This window comes from Leptonotus elevatus, chromosome 7 (assembly GCF_054856555.1).
Source record: "Leptonotus elevatus isolate MCC_2025b chromosome 7, RoL_Lele_1.0, whole genome shotgun sequence".
Lineage (NCBI taxonomy): Eukaryota > Metazoa > Chordata > Actinopteri > Syngnathiformes > Syngnathidae > Leptonotus > Leptonotus elevatus.
In genome coordinates this window covers 16918756-16937411 of record NC_141245.1, presented here as the reverse complement: position 1 = coordinate 16937411, position 18656 = coordinate 16918756, and the positions used below count along the sequence as shown (strand labels likewise).

General features: G+C 38.9%; 1 protein-coding gene and 1 long non-coding RNA gene across 2 annotated transcripts; both read right to left on the bottom strand.

Annotated features, from left to right (window-relative positions):
• Positions 1–348: 348 nt before the first annotated feature.
• LOC147171286 (uncharacterized) lies at positions 349–2026 on the bottom strand. The gene is made up of 3 exons (XR_015095517.1): positions 1300–2026; positions 714–749; positions 349–419 (listed from the first exon to the last, which is right to left on the bottom strand). It is a non-coding gene; the product is annotated as an uncharacterized LOC147171286 (long non-coding RNA).
• Positions 2027–3258: 1232 nt separating this feature from the next.
• Positions 3259–18588, bottom strand: fxyd6 (FXYD domain containing ion transport regulator 6). The gene is made up of 8 exons (XM_086079993.1): positions 18439–18588; positions 15130–15183; positions 13988–14011; positions 13785–13820; positions 12346–12420; positions 5147–5183; positions 4987–5036; positions 3259–4861 (listed from the first exon to the last, which is right to left on the bottom strand). Exons 2-8 carry the CDS (start codon positions 15176–15178, stop codon positions 4824–4826), a joined length of 309 nt encoding a protein of 102 aa, XP_085936119.1. The 5' UTR covers positions 15179–15183; positions 18439–18588; the 3' UTR covers positions 3259–4823.
• Positions 18589–18656: the final 68 nt, after the last annotated feature.

Sequence of the window (18656 nt, the reverse complement as noted above, 5' to 3'; positions counted from 1 at the left end):
GCATCTTATTTAATGAAAATTAGCTAACAATTCCTTTTTGTCTCTATATTATCAGGAATGTTGCCTCATAGACTACAACCTACCGCTCATTTTTCTTGGTTAGACAGTGGCGGAACTTTTTGCCTGTAAGAAGAAAAAAAATCAATAATAATAAACATTAAAGTAGTACATCGAGCAGCATTAATCACCTCAGCATGTTATGAACTTTAAAGGTGCTGATAAGCATACTGTTTATATTCATCCATCATTTTAATATAAGCACTTGTGCTCAATGAACCTAAAAATTTATGTTTTTAAAATGTGGGATGAAACAGGAGGAGGTTTCGATAAAAGCGTTGACTTACCTGTCAGCAAAATGATTGAAAGGAGCACAATGACTCCGGCAACGGTCAGGCCGGCGACACGCAGTGTGTAGTAGTCTGCAAATGCAAGGAGTACAGTGTCACTGCAAAGGTTACAATATTGCAGGGATTTCCCATGAACATTTCAGGGAATAAACAGGAATAAAGACAGAATTAATCAAACTAAAGTTTGGCTCTTAATGGGTCAGGGAACTTATAATATACTGTACCTGTATTTGGGGAATCTACATTTTTGCATAATTCTGACTGAAACAAACATATTTCATAGCTAGTGGCTCTCAACACTCAAAATATACGTAAACATTACACGTGTCACATTTGAGCGGTTGTTCACAAATGGCCCTCGCTTACCATAAACAAAGTCTGCATCAGGGTCAACTTCGGCACCTGGGGCAGGACATTGAATAAACACCAGTGAGATAGTATCTCCATCAACTTCCCAGCATATAAAGTCCACAACGTAGAATTTGGTTATGTTATGAATTGTGCAATTAATTCACAGGATTTAAATGATACGAACCAGTGAAATCATCCTTTATACGATGGGAAAAACTACAAAGCTTATTTTTTTAACCCAAAAAGACCGTGTTGCCTTTTTGGCCGGGTATTTTGCTGCTCCACTTAGCGTTAGCGTTAGCGTTAGCGTTAGCGTTAGCGTTAGCAGCAGTCAGCTGAGTCAAATGTCCACTCGAGTTGGCCATATGGAAGACGAGATGCCAGAAACCCAGGATTAGTGATTTCAAGCTTTAAACATTGATGCGGAGTAGGAAAGTCAACTCGTTGACTAATGAGTTCAACCACTATCGTACACAGGTGTGCCAAATATTGTGGTTTTCGCTAACCTACCTGAAACATTCGCTTCAGAGTTTCAAGCTTAAATCGTGTCAGCTGCAGGCAAGTGTGACATATTTCAATCAGTCGCTTTTGTGTCACCTACCTTTAGGAGGCGACATTTTCCTTTGTCTGTTTATGTGTGGGGTGGTCCAAACTGCAAAGATAAATAAGGCAGACATGCAGTAACAGCAGCTGGTGATCAGGTCACACTTTGCAGTTAATCAGTTAGCATTCAAAGACTGTCAAGCATGCTAACTGTAAGTGCATCGCGAGCCTTGTTTTTTATGTGAAAAGATGATGTGGGTGTGCTTTGAAATGTATTAAAAAGTTGGGTCAGAATGAACAACCCCCCACCCCCCAAAAAAAATTGTTTTTATTTATCTATAATTGGCTGTTTTGTAGAAAACAACAGAAAAAACAATGAGTTGTTTCGTGGGTTATTCTTCTGACTTAACTTTTGCTTTAAAAGAATAACCCAAAAAGTCTGTCAGTTGCTTTTTGACATATTTTGGGTTATTTTGCACTACAATTGTTTGCACACATGCACATGCATGCACAGACAACACACTCTACAAACAATTGGGTCAAAAATAACCCAATATAGGTCCAAAAGGGACCGACACAAAATTTTGGGGTATTCATTTACCCTAAAGTGTTTGGTCAAAATGCTGTTGAGTCAAAATGTACAACCCACAAAACAAGCCCAAAACTTTAAGAAATTGGGTAATTTGGGTTATTCTTTGACTCAACTTTTTGTTTGGGCTCTTTTTGACCCATATTGGGTTATTTTCAGAGGTGACAAATCCGGGTCCACGAAGGAAAAACCCTGCCACGTTTTGGCTTTAGCCCCTTATGCTAGCTAGCTAGCTCTCTAACAGGTAAACAAGCACCCGGGGAGCTAGCTAGGGAGCTTTCAAGCTAGCACCTGGGGCTAAAGCTAAACTGTGGCAGGGTTTTTATTTTCTGGACCTGGATTTGCCACCTCTGGTTATTTTTTACCCAATACTTTTCAGAGTACACACGTCCGCAGTTAGAACACACGTGTTCGCTGTGCACACACTACAGTAAAATGATTAACTACACTGATTACAATGCTCCATTTCAAGCTTGTGTGAATTGTGGTTTTCTTTGCGCTCATTCTAAGCTTTCTCCTTGCGGGCATTCTTGATAGTTATTCATTAATAAATCATTGCCACAATGTTCATCAACCTTGAACCTTGCACAATCACATGGCTAAGGAATTGAGGTGTGGGGGTTGTAGCTATATTGAAAGGAAAACGGATTCCTCAGTCTTTTTTTTATTTCTTTTTTTTTTTTTTTTTTTAAGAAGTAACATTCTTTTTGGGGAGCTGACTATAAAGCCAGGAGAGTGGGCATGAGGTTGGGTACACCGAACCGTATTTTATAGGTCAAAATGGACTGGTTTCTGCCCACCAATCAACAAAGAAAAGTAATACGTGAAATGGTGGGAAACATACGTGAATCCAGCCTATACTGAATAAACGTCAGTGTCAAATTCACAAGCCATGTTTGCCTTTCATTTCTAATTCACGCAGAGAAAAACTGAACATGATCTCCAATTATTCATTTGAAAAAGTAAATAATCTCTCACCTGCTCTGCAAGCGTCTTTTGCTCAGGTGCGTGTCGGGCTGTGTGTGCATCAGGGGCAGGCTCAGCTCCACAGGTCCACCTTCTATCTAACGCGCACGTATTTTCCACGCCTACAGCAGCACCAGTTATGTATTTATAATGTTATAAAGTTTGAACTCTGAAGCCAATAAATAAGCTAACCTAAGATAACCTTTGGAATTCCAGCAACAGAGCGCCTATTCTACAACCAACCATTCGCCTCATCATCAAAAATTGGCAGATTCTTAATTTGCTGGTAGACAAGCAGACTAAGGACATGGATGACTGGAACTGTGTGCTGCGGTCTGATGAGACCAAGATCAACTTGCGTGTGGCGGCAACCAGGTGAAGAGTACAAAGCACGGTGGTGGGGGTGCTGCACGAGTGTCGCAGCATGTGGCGCTGTGGTGTCGAAATGAACACGAGGCATCGTTGCGAGTCTTCAGACCAATTTATTCATATTGTATGCCAAAAGCACGACACAACAAGGCCTCATGCGGCGATTGGACAACGGGTTTGTCTCTTCAAAACAGATAGTCACACTTCAGATGAGTGAATGTTTTGTTTGAGACCTTTGATGATCATTCAAAAGTCTTTTTTTTGGGGGGGGGGATAAGTACAAAAGAAATAGATGGTGAATGTCTAAGATGTTTGCTTTGGAACCAGTGGAGGAGCGATGAAGGGACGGCAGTGAGACAGCTGATGCAGTAACTTGCACAATATTGTCAAATTCATGCCGTGGATGTAAGCAGGTCCGATTGTCTCATACATCACACCTACACACACACACACACACACACACACAAATGTTTTTGCAGAGACACACACTTCCATCCATACAAACTATCTAGTTGTCTGTAAGCTGTCTGTACTTTGAAATACTACATATACATATATTATACAACAAACACGTTCAAGGACAATTGACGACATAAAAAAAAACGTACTAAATCGAGTGACACACTGCACTTATAAAGAGTTTATAAGTAGTTAAAAGTTACAAAGCCTTAATAAACAGTCATAGATGATTTCAACAATAAGGCTTTACGCCATTGTTGCTTGTTTGTTTGTTTACACCAAACTACACAACTGATCTCCATAAATCGATGGTATTTAATAATGTTGCAGTCCACTTGAATCAGGGCCAAGTGGGGCATCAGCCAATCAGATGGAGCTCCACCTATGGTGACAACATGGGCTTTCACATATTTTTTATTTCAATCAAACAGGTCATGTTTGGTATTCGTTGTAAAATTTGCTGCTAGGATTTAATAAAATTACAGTCCACTTGCATCGGTGAGAACAAGAGCCAACAGATGGAAATCCACCTCCGGGGATGGAGTGAGATCACATTTGGCTTTAATTCTGAATTAAACAAGTCAAAGGGTCATGTTTAGGGATGTTGAGCCTTGGCAGAGGTCTATTTAGTAGCCTGCTACCATTGATGCAAGCAATGAGGCAAAGCAGTAGAACTTGATATGGACCATCTGTGCAACAACCATAGTGATGAAGATTCAACGTCATCTTTTTAGTTTATTAAGGCTTAATAACATGTTTATAACACATGTGCAAACTATTTATAAGCCCTTTCGTGATTTTTTAAAGTGCTACCTAAAAGGCTATAATAGCAGTAGCTGGGAGTACAAAACAAACGGGACCACACCACACAGACACGCGTTTTAGCTTAAAAGACCGTCTTATGTCAAAGGTGCTATTAGCTGAGACAGCATAGACAGTGTTAGAGTATAATCAAAGTGAGCGACGTCTACATGAAGGCACAAGAAGAGACGAGAGCACTGAGGACTGCTACGGTCACAACGAAGCACAACGGGCTAAAGGTTTGTCTTCAGGGTATATATGATTTATGTACACCTTGTTATATATATATATACCCTTACCTTGTTGTGTCACCACTTATAATAGTTATAGCTATGATGCAGTGGATTCATGTCAAATAAAATCAGAAGGCAGTGTGAGCTGGCGCCGGAGGAGCTGCCTCAGTTTTCCGCCGGAGTCTCTTTGGCAGCTGCTGCGGCTAAAAAAGAAAAAAGAAAAAAAAAGTAATGTTTAATTTAGCTCCCTCAAGTGAACCGCCATTTTGAATTTGTGGATGTCAGAGGTGAGGGGAGCCGACAAGGGAGGTGAAAAGGGGAAGCTCACCCTTTGAGACGATGAGGTTTTCCTCCTGCGCCTCCTCATCTCCGGGGGCCCTGCAGAGAGAGAGAGAGGGGGGGGGGGGCACAGGTTGCCATGGTAACCACATGTGTCAAGTGGCGTGACTAAAGCACTTTTAGTCATTCAGAAGGGCACAGCAGCATACCTGGGTTTCTGGTTGATACTGCAGCGGCACCGTCGACCTTGAAATGGAAATAGGAGACACATTTGGAGAATAATATTACTAATAAAAAAGGAATGTAAATGTGCATTACAGTCCTACGTGTATCTATTATCTGTTTCACTTATCTCCACTAGCAGTAATGTAATGAAACAGAATGCAAAGAATTAGACGGTTTTTGAATCATGATTTCATTTATTTATTTTTTTATACAATGGGCTTCCTTCTGGTGCGCGTGTCTTGACCACTAGGGGGCAGTATAACGCAGTTATAGATACGACTGTTCAATTCCTCCACCGGCTGGCAGGTTGCGCAATGGGGTAGATGCCACGGATTTCCGACTTCCGGGTTTTACACATCAGCGTCGTTTCGGCCACTGCTGGCCGCGTTCCAACACTCGCACCCCCACCCCTGCGCCCCCCCCAAACGCGCGCTCCCCCTCATCGGCGGGAGGGTGAGCGCAAGTACTGGGACGCGGCCCACGCATGTGAAAACACGGAAGTCAGAAGTCCCGCCTCCTCCGTGGCATATAGTCCATTTTATGCCGGAGGTAGGTCAGTGTATCTGAGTGTTTATATTAAATGTGGCAGACTCACAGTCTGGCCTGGCGACATGAAACCATAATCACAGCGATAAGTACCCCAAGCGTGAGTAGAGCATTGTTACTGCTTTGGTCATGACGTGGAAATATTAAATATTAAAAGAAGCTACAAAAAGCCACTGGTGACTTAAATATGTCAGTGGAGCTCTGAATCTATCTACTTGTAACTCCTGCACCAAAACCAATGACAATGACAATAATATATTCTATGCAGCCCTACTAGTCCAAATACAGTATTTTAGTTAATATTGCGTAAGTGGAATATGAGGTAACTTATAATCAGCAAGAACCAGCAGTTTTTATCAATATCAGAAGGCGGCCATTTTGCCACCTACTGTTGAGTGTGATGAGTTATTAACATTGTTTTTTAGTTTTAAATTATATTTTAGCCGTTTATAATTATGTTAACTCAGTATGGCTCAATGAATAGAATTGTATTTTTATCTGTGTTACTTTCATGAGAGAAAGGGCAACGGGTTTGTACATTTGCTATCTTTATGGGAGTTTCGGTCTCTGCCGGTCGGAAGGGAGGCACAGGCTTATTATTATTGTATTCTTTTAATCTGATTTATACCCATGGGAACGGATTCTCTTGTATTCAGTTGTAACCAGGTGTGTTGTGGGCTGACCTTTTTCTGAACCCTTTTTGTGAATAAATAACGATGTGAGCTGGAGAGAGGGAGACACATTTGAACAGAGACATCGCTTGGGTGACTTTAAATGTGCGACCAGAAGCTTCTGGTAATTAAAACCTTTGCAAAGGAACTCCTTCAACAGAATCTCACCATTCAGTTAATTGAACACGCAAAGAGTACAATACTTAATATTGTCTACTCTAACAAATGGTGACCGCCGACGCTGAATTATAACGAATGGTCTCCTCCGTTGAACCAAACGGACGGTGTTATTCTGACGTGGAACAGGCTGCGGCGTTCAAAGACGGGCGGAACTTCTAGGCCTAAATAAATAAAGTACGGTAAGTGGAGATCTTTATCCACGTAGAAGAAGTTTTGTCTGTCTGGTCCGCTGCAGCTGGTTTTTTCGTCTTGCAAATTATCTAAATTTTAAAAGAGATCTGTGTGAACGAGTGTAGTTTGATGTCGTTCTATTGTGAGTTGTGATAATTCCGACGATATTGAACTAAACACGTCGTGGAGTGGTGCATTTGAAGGTGACGTAATGCAGACTCGAAGTGATGAAGCTTTTTTGTACAGGAAGAAATAGCGGTTAATTTTTTGATTTGTTTTGTTTTTCGTCAACGCTATGAAGAATCCTTAGACCATAATATATAAAAGGGTTTGCCGGATGACGTAACAAGTCCTTCTTGGTTACTAAGGATCGCGAAGATTATGGTACGCGCTTCTGTTTTTTAAGCAGTTTTGGCCGGATTTGAGGACAAGTAACATAATTGTTCATGGCTCTTGGTGTGAAAGTTCTCTGCACGTAATATGTCTTTTATTTGAAAAAGCGCCTGTTTGAAATTGAACAGAAAGGGGTCCAGGTTGATTACAGCGATGATTGGATTTTTGTATCACTGTATTTGCAATCGAGAGATTACGTGTAACTTTTATTTTTTTTTGGCGCTTTTATTGTGGTTTGAGGTCAGGATTCCCGTTTGAATTTCTTTTGTTCCACGGTTGAGTTCGTTAGCACGTGATAAATTTCATTATTTAATAAAGCGCCTTGCAGAAATTTTGCAATAAAGGGAGAACAGTTTAGCTCAGCGGGATTGGGTAACCGCTGTGTATAAATGAGAGGTCACGTGATTCTTATGTGTGTCTGTGTGTGGCCATATGTGTTAACATATTGAACTATTAATATTGAAAGTGAGACGTCACTGTATTGAATCCGGAAGTAAACATAAAAACTACAAACAAAAATGGAGGCGATTTCGACCCGGATACAGAATGGTTTGTCCTGAATGCGCTTCCGGTTCAGCGAAAAATAAAAGCGTCGACGAACAATGAAAAAACGAACTATGGATCGATTGTATACAAAGCTTTCGCTGGACAAAATGGTATGTCAGACTTTTGTATTTTCTTTGTTGGTAATGGAAAAAGGCTGAATTTGATGCTAAAATGACTCCAGCATTTGTGAAGCAGTTTACGGATGGGTTTTTCAAAGTTACCCGTTTACTGAAATCACCGTATAAAACTGCAGTTTAAATGCTATAAGATTTGTAGACAACGAATTGAAGGAATAACAATATTTTTTTTTTTATAATGACTGAAGAGTGTGTGCGTATGCATTTGAGTGTGTGACCTAGCTTAAAAAAAAAAGGTGGGGGTTTGTAAGTGAGAAGTGTGCATATGGGGATTTTGTTTGTTTTTCTTTAATATTTTAACTAAGTTTGGTGTTGTTTTGTGTGAGATGATACTGTTGTGATAGTGGCGTTTGTTTTATTAATGGGAATATGATAAAATAGGTTTTGCGATTTATAATGTTAAGATTCCTCCCCTCCCCCCCCTTCCCCCGTTTCTAGGTTAGAAAAAAAGGTGGGGGCTGAGCTGTGCGCTGTGAGCATAATGTGTCCTCGTAATGGGACTCTTTTTTTGTCAAAATGGTAAGAGAGGAATGATAAACAATATAAAATAAGTAATAGTATTTGACTGAGCTAATAAATCTTTACACTTTAATGATTGATGACGATGGTTAATTTGTTAACTTTCCCTTTTCGGGACAAATGAATAAAGAGTAATGATAAAATAATGGCATTTTGTTTGAGAGTTGATATAATTATGCCTACATCTTTATAGCTGTGGCTGGAAGTAAGATAGTTGAATAAGGAGTTATGAATGTTTTTGAAATTGACATGTTGATAATGATTTTTAATATTTGTTTTTTCTCTGAGTGTGTCATTTCAGAAACTGATGTTTGAGTTCCAAGGCAGATGAGGGTTTGATGGCCTTCACTGATTACAAACTGCGAACGGGATGCGCCCCAGCTGCTGATACGTTGTATGGCTAGTAGCTATTTGAAGGGGTATTGAAAAAAAAAAAAAGAGAAATGAATAAAGAGGCTGTGTTTTTTACGAAACATTTTTGAGAAAGCAGGGAGTGAACTGTCTTGCTATGATCCCATATCCTCAGTCTGGCATTTTTAAAGCATTGTATCAACGAATGTGCATTTTTTGATCAGGTGAGCTCTCAGAAAGACTGTGTGTCATCGGATCCACATTGCAGACAGCGTCTGAATGGATGTGGCAGAGATCAAAGGTCTAAAGCCGCAGAGCAACAGTAAGTCCTGTGCCTAAGAAAAACATGATGTTCAAATTCCTCAATGCCCAGTGACTGTGTATACGCCTCATTCTAGTGACTTCTCCCCTATGGCTGTTTTGCATCCAGAGGAAATCTAAATGCCTGCTTTGAACATTGCTGCCACAACAGCCGCCATGCTGGCCAGGACTGAACATTGACAACAGCTGCCGTCCTGCCTTTTGCTGGGGGTCTGGACTGAGAAAGTTGGTGGTCGGAATGAGATGTGATCCATTCAGTAAAATGCTACATAGTGATATGCAAGGCATTTTTAATGTGTTGAGTGGGGAACTGTGATCTATAGCAAGATATTTCAGGAAATTGAAAACGACATATGTAAATTTGAAATGAGGGATTGAGAAAATTTATTTCAATCTATAGCCTACTAAATTTTTGCCTATATTTTTGGGAGAATCAGTTTCTGAATTGGTACAATGGGAATTTTATTAATATGTTATGATATGATATATTTTTATTTTCCCCGTGAGGAACTTTTTTGGACTTCGTCCAGCTGCAGCTATAGTATAAAATAAATAATAGAATAGAATGAGTAGTAACGAGTAAAAGACTAACTAAGAGTTTGATGGCTAAGTTTGATTATTATTTTTTTTTTAACAGCACTGTGATTTATAAAATCCCAGAAATATTTTGTGTGCTGTGTTTTTTATGAGCCCCGCTAATATGTGAAAGATTAGCAGTTTGAAGATGATTTTATCCTCAGCCCCACTAATCTGTAAAAGAGGTGAGGTTGATTGGCAGTTTAAATAATTTTTGGGACTCTAGGAGGATTAGAGTAATATGGTTACCTCTATTTTTTGTGGTCCCAAAGTCATCATATATATTAGTGTCTTAAGTTGTATCTGCTTATGTTTAGTTTTATAGTGTTTTGTAGCTCTTTTGTTTATCTCATAGCCTGATTTAGAGGGTTGAGTTATTTATGACGTCTTTTGAGTCATGAGGTCTCTATTTTGTCCTCCCTTTGTCTTGACGTGTTTGAAAAAATCAGTGGATCTTTGTCAAATGAGGGAGTTTATGTTTAAGAATTTAACCAATGTAGACGAGTTAGAAAATTAAAATCAAACTTAAAAACGAAATTAAAAAGGTTGTGGGGTATCGGCCTACACTCCAATTGACAGGATGAGTTTGAAAATGATAATCCACAGTTTGAAGAAATCTATCAGAGGAAATCGATCGCAAAGTAAGTCTGAAGCAAGCAAGGACAATAATGCATATTCGCCGAATGAAGGTAATTATATTATATTATATCTTTTATCTCAGAATCATATTTGAAAAATGTAATGTTTGGAGCCCAGTGTTTGCAAAAGAGTATAGATAATATGAATATATGTGAGTTTTTCCCAGCATGCCAGGATTCGGCCGGTCATGGGATTCTGGGAAGAGAATAAGAGATATGAAAGGCACAGTTATGAAAATTTAGAACAAATTTAGTCATGGTAAAAAATTACCTATTATTGAACAAAACCTATTTGAAAGATAAATATTTACAAGCTCTGTCTTATATTAATGAATGAGCGAATGTCATTCAACTCAATCAAGGGCTGGGCTCTATTTTAATGTCACAAAAATAGATCTTTTCCTGTTCCAACAGCACAGGACCTACGGATCTTAATCAAATAACATTTACTAATCCCAACTAACAAAAACTATCAGGGTTTTTTCCTCCAAATAAAATTTATGTGAGTTTATGAGAAACTAAAAATGAAAAGTTTTTGCACTCAGGAGAACGGCCCCAGGGGGTTGGTGAGGAAATCTTGTGCAGTTCTCTGCACAGAGAAAATGCCACATCTGGTCTACAAGGCTTCCGGAGACGTGCCAGGCTCGGCCATCTCATCAACTGATGCTCTCAGGTTGAAAGGAGAGACGAAATTCCACAACTGGAGCATCAATCTTATCACCTCCGACCTGGAGCCACGTCAGCTGAATCCGTGCCCGGTTCCGGAGCTGCCGTTTGAGGACATCAGTCAACGGATCAAGAGCAAGTGCCTTTTCTTGGGCAATCATTCCTTTGATCAGTCACATTTTGGGCAGAATAATCCCAGGTGACAAATCGAAGAATTTGGGTAGTCTACCCCAAATTCTTAAAGAAGAGACGAACTATTGCGACACTCTTTTCATTAAAAAAAAAAAAAAAGACCTTCAAAGAACTTCATCACAAGATGGCTTCAAAGAACACATATTTGTCTGCCGATATATTGCGACACTTTTTAATGAACAACATTTTATGTTAAGCCTCACATATGCTATGCTTATTTCACTAAAAATCTTTTAAATGTATCAAATTGTTTTTTAATGTCATATGATTGCTAAATTACCTCCTCTTCTGCTAAAGGGATGTTTTAAGGATAACTATTTTTACCACACAACCATTGAAAAAAAAATGTTTTAATGTGTTGAGCTCTTATGAGCTCAAATGAGGGAATGATGAGTTATTAACATTGTTTTTTAGTTTTAAATTATATTTTAGCCGTTTATAATTATGTTAACTCAGTATGGCTCAATGAATAGAATTGTATTTTTATCTGTGTTACTTTCATGAGAGAAAGGGCAACGGGTTTGTACATTTGCTATCTTTATGGGAGTTTCGGTCTCTGCCGGTCGGAAGGGAGGCACAGGCTTATTATTATTGTATTCTTTTAATCTGATTTATACCCATGGGAACGGATTCTCTTGTATTCAGTTGTAACCAGGTGTGTTGTGGGCTGACCTTTTTCTGAACCCTTTTTGTGAATAAATAACGATGTGAGCTGGAGAGAGGGAGACACATTTGAACAGAGACATCGCTTGGGTGACTTTAAATGTGCGACCAGAAGCTTCTGGTAATTAAAACCTTTGCAAAGGAACTCCTTCAACAGAATCTCACCATTCAGTTAATTGAACACGCAAAGAGTACAATACTTAATATTGTCTACTCTAACAAGTGAAAATGACATCACGTTTGTTCAGGTCTCAATTAACAACCAATCACAGTGCAGCTCCAGAAAACAGGTGAGCTCTGATTGGTCTTTGCCTGAGCCCTGAGCAACTGTGATGTCATCTTCAGTCGACAGCAAGTGGCAAAATGGCCCCCCTTTCTTTCTTTCTTTCTTCCTTTAAACAATTTATTCTTCCAACTTTACAACTTTCTTGTGTGGGAAATTTCCATTAGCAAACACTATTTTTGACTGAAACTGTCAGTGAGGTATTTTTATTATGCAAAACAAATATTAGCAAGCTATACAAAATCCATTAGCCATACTGTAATTCCCTCTTTGTGTTCTTTGATGGACAACGAAAAATGTCATAACACACTGACAAGGTGGTTTACTTACTGAGAATGAGCAGAATTCCCAGCGTGAACAGCACCACAGCTAAAGCCAATCCACAAATCCTCAGGCTCTCGTAGTCTATACACGACAAGATGGCGAGTGGCAAAGTAAGTTAGAAGCGAACATTTCATTTTATTATCATATTGACAAACAATCACTCATGTTTGCATTGCGTTCTACTCTTAAAACTGCCAGGTTAAAATAACCCAAATTGGGTGAAATAGCTAAACTAGCGCTGTGTCTAAAGAAGACTTGAGCCCATGCTGGGCTATTTATAACCACCACATTGGGTTGAGGATTTCACACAGCACGCTGGGTCAAGATTTTGATCCAAGAAAGGAGTTACCAGGTTGTCAGGATAGTTTTGGTTCAAAATAATACTAATGTTATGATCATTTTCTAAGAAGCAACTTTCCTCTGTCACAGTACGTCACTTGAATGAGATGTTTGACACCCTTTTTACACCTTAAAACTGCTGGATCAGGAAAATAATAATAATAAATTGGGTCAAAAGTGGACCTCAACCACAGGACCCAACTTTCTATATTGTTTTGTACAAAATCGGGTTGTACAAAACAACCTATAGAATTGGATTGTTTTATGCAAAAGTACCCAGAAATTTGGGTGAAACGGACCCAAGTAGCAGTTTGGTCCATTTTTGACCCAAAATGGGGATTTTGTTGACTCTTCACTGCAGTTTTAAGAATGTATATGGACAATCCACCCTGACCAGGGTTAGAACCCTAACCTGCGGCCATTCAGTCACCACCAATGTTGTTGAAGAATGTTACATTAAATGTACTTCAACTTCAGCACATAAACTCATACAAAATAATGACCACACTCTAAAAGTAGTTTGGTTGAAATTAACCCAATATAAGTAAAAATAAAAATTACAAAAATGGACCAATCCAAATTGTTGGGTTACTCTGTTAACCCCCCAAAAATACGGTTAAATTCAATTACCCACAAAACCACCCCAAACTATTGGGGTTTTTGTGTGCAAAACTACCCCAAAACTTTTGTACTTAACTCAAAAATTGGGTTGCTTTGTACATAAAGCACCCCCCAAAAAGTTGGGCTGTTTTGTGGGTTATTCATTTAACCCCTTTTTGACCCAAATTGAGTTATTTTTTTACTGAACTGTTTTTAGACTGCAACTTAAATCTTCAACCCAATCTGCTGTGTCAAAATAATTAACCCAACCTTGGGCAAACATATCCCCCCCCATCATTTGTGTGTGTGTGTGTGTGTGTGTGTGTGTGTGTGTGTGTGTGTGTGTGTGTGTGTGTGTGTGTGTGTGTGTGTGTGTGTGTGTGTGTGTGTGTGTGTGTGTGTGTGTGTGTGTGTGTGTGTGTGTGTGTGTGTACTGCCAGCTTTTTGACATCTATAGCCGTCAATGGCAATTAATGTATGAAAGAAACAAAAAAATATATACTTACCATAGACAAAAGGGTTTTCCTCCTTTTCAGGTTCATCTATAGAGAGACATACATGTTTTCCCAGTCACACTTTCTTTTTCTTACTTTCTTTCTTTTTATTATTTTGTACCTATCTGTAGCTGATATAGCCTACTTCCAAAGTTGTAAACGCCGACACAATGAACTTCAAAATGTGTACTGATGTTTGTCCTGGTCGTACTCACCCTGAACATCGACGTCTGCTACGGCTGACAGTCGTCCACATAAACCCCAGATTGAAAAGGAAAAAAAAAACATAAAAAGAGCCTCAGTGTGTTGCTTGACAAGTTAACAAAACAGCATCAGACATCAAGCATGTGTCAGAGTGTCAGCATTGCGCGACTTTCACACTCAGTTCGTGTGTGTGAAAGTCGCTCCAAAGTCACTGCCTGCCTGTGGACTAATTTGCACACACGCATACTTGGGACTTTGTTTTGTGTGCATGAATTTGTGTGTGTGTTTTATGTGAGTGACAATCAGGGACATCATTTAGGATTACCTCTATGTAAAAATAATCTCATACAAGTGGATTATTTTGTAATCACAAAAATGTGTTGGTAAAATATGTAAATGACTTTATTTAATAACAATTCGTGCTCATTTTTTTATTTTCTTGTATATAATTAATTTAACATATAGTAAATTTTATGTGTAATTCAGTGAATAATTAAAATGTTTTTATAGACATGCAAATTCGTGTATTATTAATATTTTATCAACTTAATAGTAACTGGATAAGTACATTTTTAATGTATCAAATTTATGGGAGGGGACTGCTAAATTGATGAAATAAAAAGTTTAATTAAAAAGTCAATTACAACTTTTTAATGGAGATGTTCATTTGTTGTTTATTTTTATTTTATTAAAAATAATGCCCTTACCACATTTTTTGATCCGATTAATCAATACATATATTTTAACAGAATAATTTCAGCGGGGAAAAAATGAATTGATACAAAAAAAAATTCACACTCATATATTTACTAAATTTTTACATCATGCATTTATAATTTCTTATTTATTTCATAAAAGAAAAATGAATCCATGTGTAAAATTGTGATTATTAATAAAATAATGCATGCTGATTTTTTTTTAAATATATTATTTATAATTAATGTCATTGTAAGTTATTTGTTTAATTTAAAAATTGCTCCAACGATTTACTAAATTAACAATTTATGGAATGACATTAATTTAAAAAAATTATTAGAATAAATCAATTGATTTTAAATAGCCAATCTTAGGAAATGAGGCTACATTATTGCAACAAACATAGCAGGACTCTTTGAGTGTCTGTGCGTGCATACACGCATGCGCGCGTACATACCAGCCACACACACGAGGAGCGACGAGAGGAAGAGAGAAGTAGTTTCCATGGCAACTGTTGATAAAGACCAATAAAAAAGTGGAGGGTGAGGGGAACAAAAATGAGCGTAAAAGGAAAAAAAATGGCAATGTCTGTGCTGCATTTTGGGAAGCGAGTCCCCTTGCGCATTCATCACTGGGCAACAAATTCCTGAATAAAACGGCAATTGAACGAATCAGCGAGCATTGTTACAAAAAGCAGACCATGATTGTGTTCATAAGGGCAGAGCTGCTGTTCATCGTTCGTCGTTTAATTACCAAATTAAAAAAAAAATTACTGGGGTTTTCTTCTTAAAAAAGTGTCTTGAGCTATATGACATCATATCCAAAACCAGATCACGCACCCGTAGTGAAGTCTCTCTTTGAGTGGTCTTATCGATTTGCTTGTAATGTAATCTCGATGAAGCTCACAGGAAAGAATTTCCACTAATGGTTCATTACAGTTGAACAGGATGTCTTTGAGAGACAGTTATCGTCTAGAGCAGTGGTGAGCAAACTCGGTCCTCAAGGGCCGGCGTCCTGCAGCTGATTCCAATCAACGGGATCGTTGCTGCTTGCTGATGAGCTGATCATATATCAGATGTTGGAAAAAGGGAAATATCCCAAAACCTGCAGGACTCCGGCCCTCGAGGACCGAGTGTGTACCCAACCCCTGGTCTAGGTGAGAGCAGACCAAGGCCAAGGCAGGACACAAATTTGCGTAGTTATTTGTATTTCCCCCCCCCCCCCCCCCCCAGGCTGAAAAAAAAAAATCTACCGGTAAGTGTTTCTCATGAAAAATAGAGATGCCAACCCCCACCTCAATTTTTCCTATTATTATATTTTTTTAAATAAAGTCATACATCCTAATTCTAAGTCTACTCGCATACTCCCCAAGGACGCCACGCGACCTTGGCCTATTTTCATGCAGGCCACGAAGTGTGCCACTCACGTCAAACACGACTTCCGACGACTCGTTTGAAAAATGTGATTTTTCACATAACGCTCAAGTCAATACAATTGATGGTGCTTGAAGGCTGTAGGTGCCCTCTGTCGGACTCCATTTGAGTCCTTTCACCTAACAAGATGTTCGCGTCTCCTTAATTCTATTAGGGACATTGAGTGGCATTATCAGTGGCAGCCGGCAGGAGCATTCCTGCCCACTTAGCTTTGGCAAGAAGGCTGCTTGACAACAAAGGATGTTTTTTTTTTTTTCTCCAGAGAGTCTTTTTATTATTTTATTGACGTAATCATCTACTATTTACTATACTGCATACTTTTAACCAACAAAAATATTCTGTCCACAGTAAAAGTGCAACTCATCAAACAGAGAGCTGCTTTTAATATTTAGGCACTCTCAAGTACCTAAATAAAATCTTCTGATCGGGTATACGCGCGTAAATTGTAATAATGAGCATTGTTGAACACACCTGCTCCCTTTTTCAACCTGAGATATTGTAACACTAACAAGTCACATGACGCTAGGGAGGGAAAAGGACGAACTGCTCAATTTGGACAGTTTCACGCAGGGGTGTACTCACTTTTGTTGCCAGTGGTTTATCATGCAGGATCGGCAATCATTTAATGCTGAAATGCACCATTCGGCATGCCAATAAACAACAGCACTTTTAAGTAAGTATGCCGTTTTATTCTAAGGTCGTCTTTCCTCAAGGTCCTTTTAAGTGTCATAAATATTTTTAAATGTCATTTTTACTGTCTGGTCTACCTCAAGTAAACACAAAGTCAATGGTGATGAGATATGAAGGACTTTTTTGTTTAAAAGTAATATATGCAGTGCTGTAAATCTTAAAAGGGAGGATGACATATGGACCCAAATACAGTACGTTTTTCATAGCCTATTTTACATTGAATGCTCCAGTATGCAAGAAAAAATACATTTTAATGGCATGGCTGATTTTCACAATAATCTGTCATAACCCACAAATTGTATCATACTTTTAATTGTAATTTGAAACCGAAGTCGAAAGCACTTTATTATTGTACTTAAAAATATATATATAGAAATGCCACTAATCTGTTCCAGTGTCTCAACCAACAAAAAAGTAATTTTTTTAAATAGTTATACAATATACTTCATAAAAGATTAACATAATTAAAAAAATGTTTTAAAGAATTAAACAGTATGTGCATCATGATTTAAAGCAATCCAACTATTTGAGCTGCTCCAAGGCAGTGCAATCCAGCCATGCAGACACAAATGAAGTCTTCTATACTACTGTAAATGGCTCATTAAGGTTAAGTAATAGTTTCTGTCTATGTGCTGCTTCGACACCGTGTTTAAATATCCGTTGCTTTGAAAGACACAACGATCAATGCTAACCGTTAGCATGTGAATGGTGTTGTTGGCATAAAGCTAAGCGGATTTTACCGAGGCAAAACTGTGGTTATTTTTAATATGTATGATTCTCTTGCATTTATGTTAAAATTTTCAGTAAATACAACATAATTTTACAGTTAGACCTAAACTAATAATTTTACAGTTATGTCAAGTGTACAAAAATGTAATAATGGGTGCACACACCCTGACCTGATTCAATCGCACCTTTAGGGTCATATTTATATATAATTTGAGCGCAAAGTGTGTCCATTGGAAAAAAATACAGAGACATTTTGCATTGTGTCATGACGTCATCGTCTCCCCCGTTGAACAACTCAAGTGGGTCACATGAATAGGTCGCAAGAAGCAGAGGACTTCCGATCGGTGACGTCACCAACCGTCCGCACGGTCTGACTACTGCATGTCCTTTTTTTTTTTATTCTTTTTTTTTTTAGAAATCACTATGGCAACTGTGTCCGGCTGGAAAGTGGGGGGGGGGGGGGGCGGTGGAGTCCACTGGTGAAAGGCGAGGGGCGTGGCGGTGAATCACCGTACAAACGGTTTGATCTAGCGTCAAATTAAAAAATATATATATAATGAGAGGACGACAACAAAGACAAAAAGAAGACAGGGGCATATGTGTATTCGAACGCAAGAGCCCACCCGTCGCCCGCGTGCGCATTCAACCTGTGGATCGCCTGATGGCGGATGGGAGCGCGTCCATTATCCACCCGCCGTATCTCATTTCAATGTCGAAGCGTCACGACTGTGTTTCTACGTGCGCCTATTGACAATTAGAAGCCATTTATTGCGCAAGGAAACACAATCTCGTCGTACATCACTCATTTTCTTTGTTGTTTTTTTTTTGGGGGGGGGGGGGGGGTCACGCTGAAAAAATGTCAATCACCTGTTGCAGCTGCAAATGAATGTTAATCCTAATAACGAGCGACTTACCTTTTGTTTATCCAGCAGGTCAACAAATAGATGATCCACCCACTGATATCGCTCAGCTGCTCTCCAGTGTTTTTCTCATCTGTGTGTGTGTGTGTGGGGGGGGGGGGGCAAGCTGGACCAGTGTAAGAACAACTATGAGGAGGAGGAGGGAGAGGAAGAGAAGGTGGGATGGACAACAATATCATCTCCTGGAATGACTGCTTTTTTTTTTTTTTCCC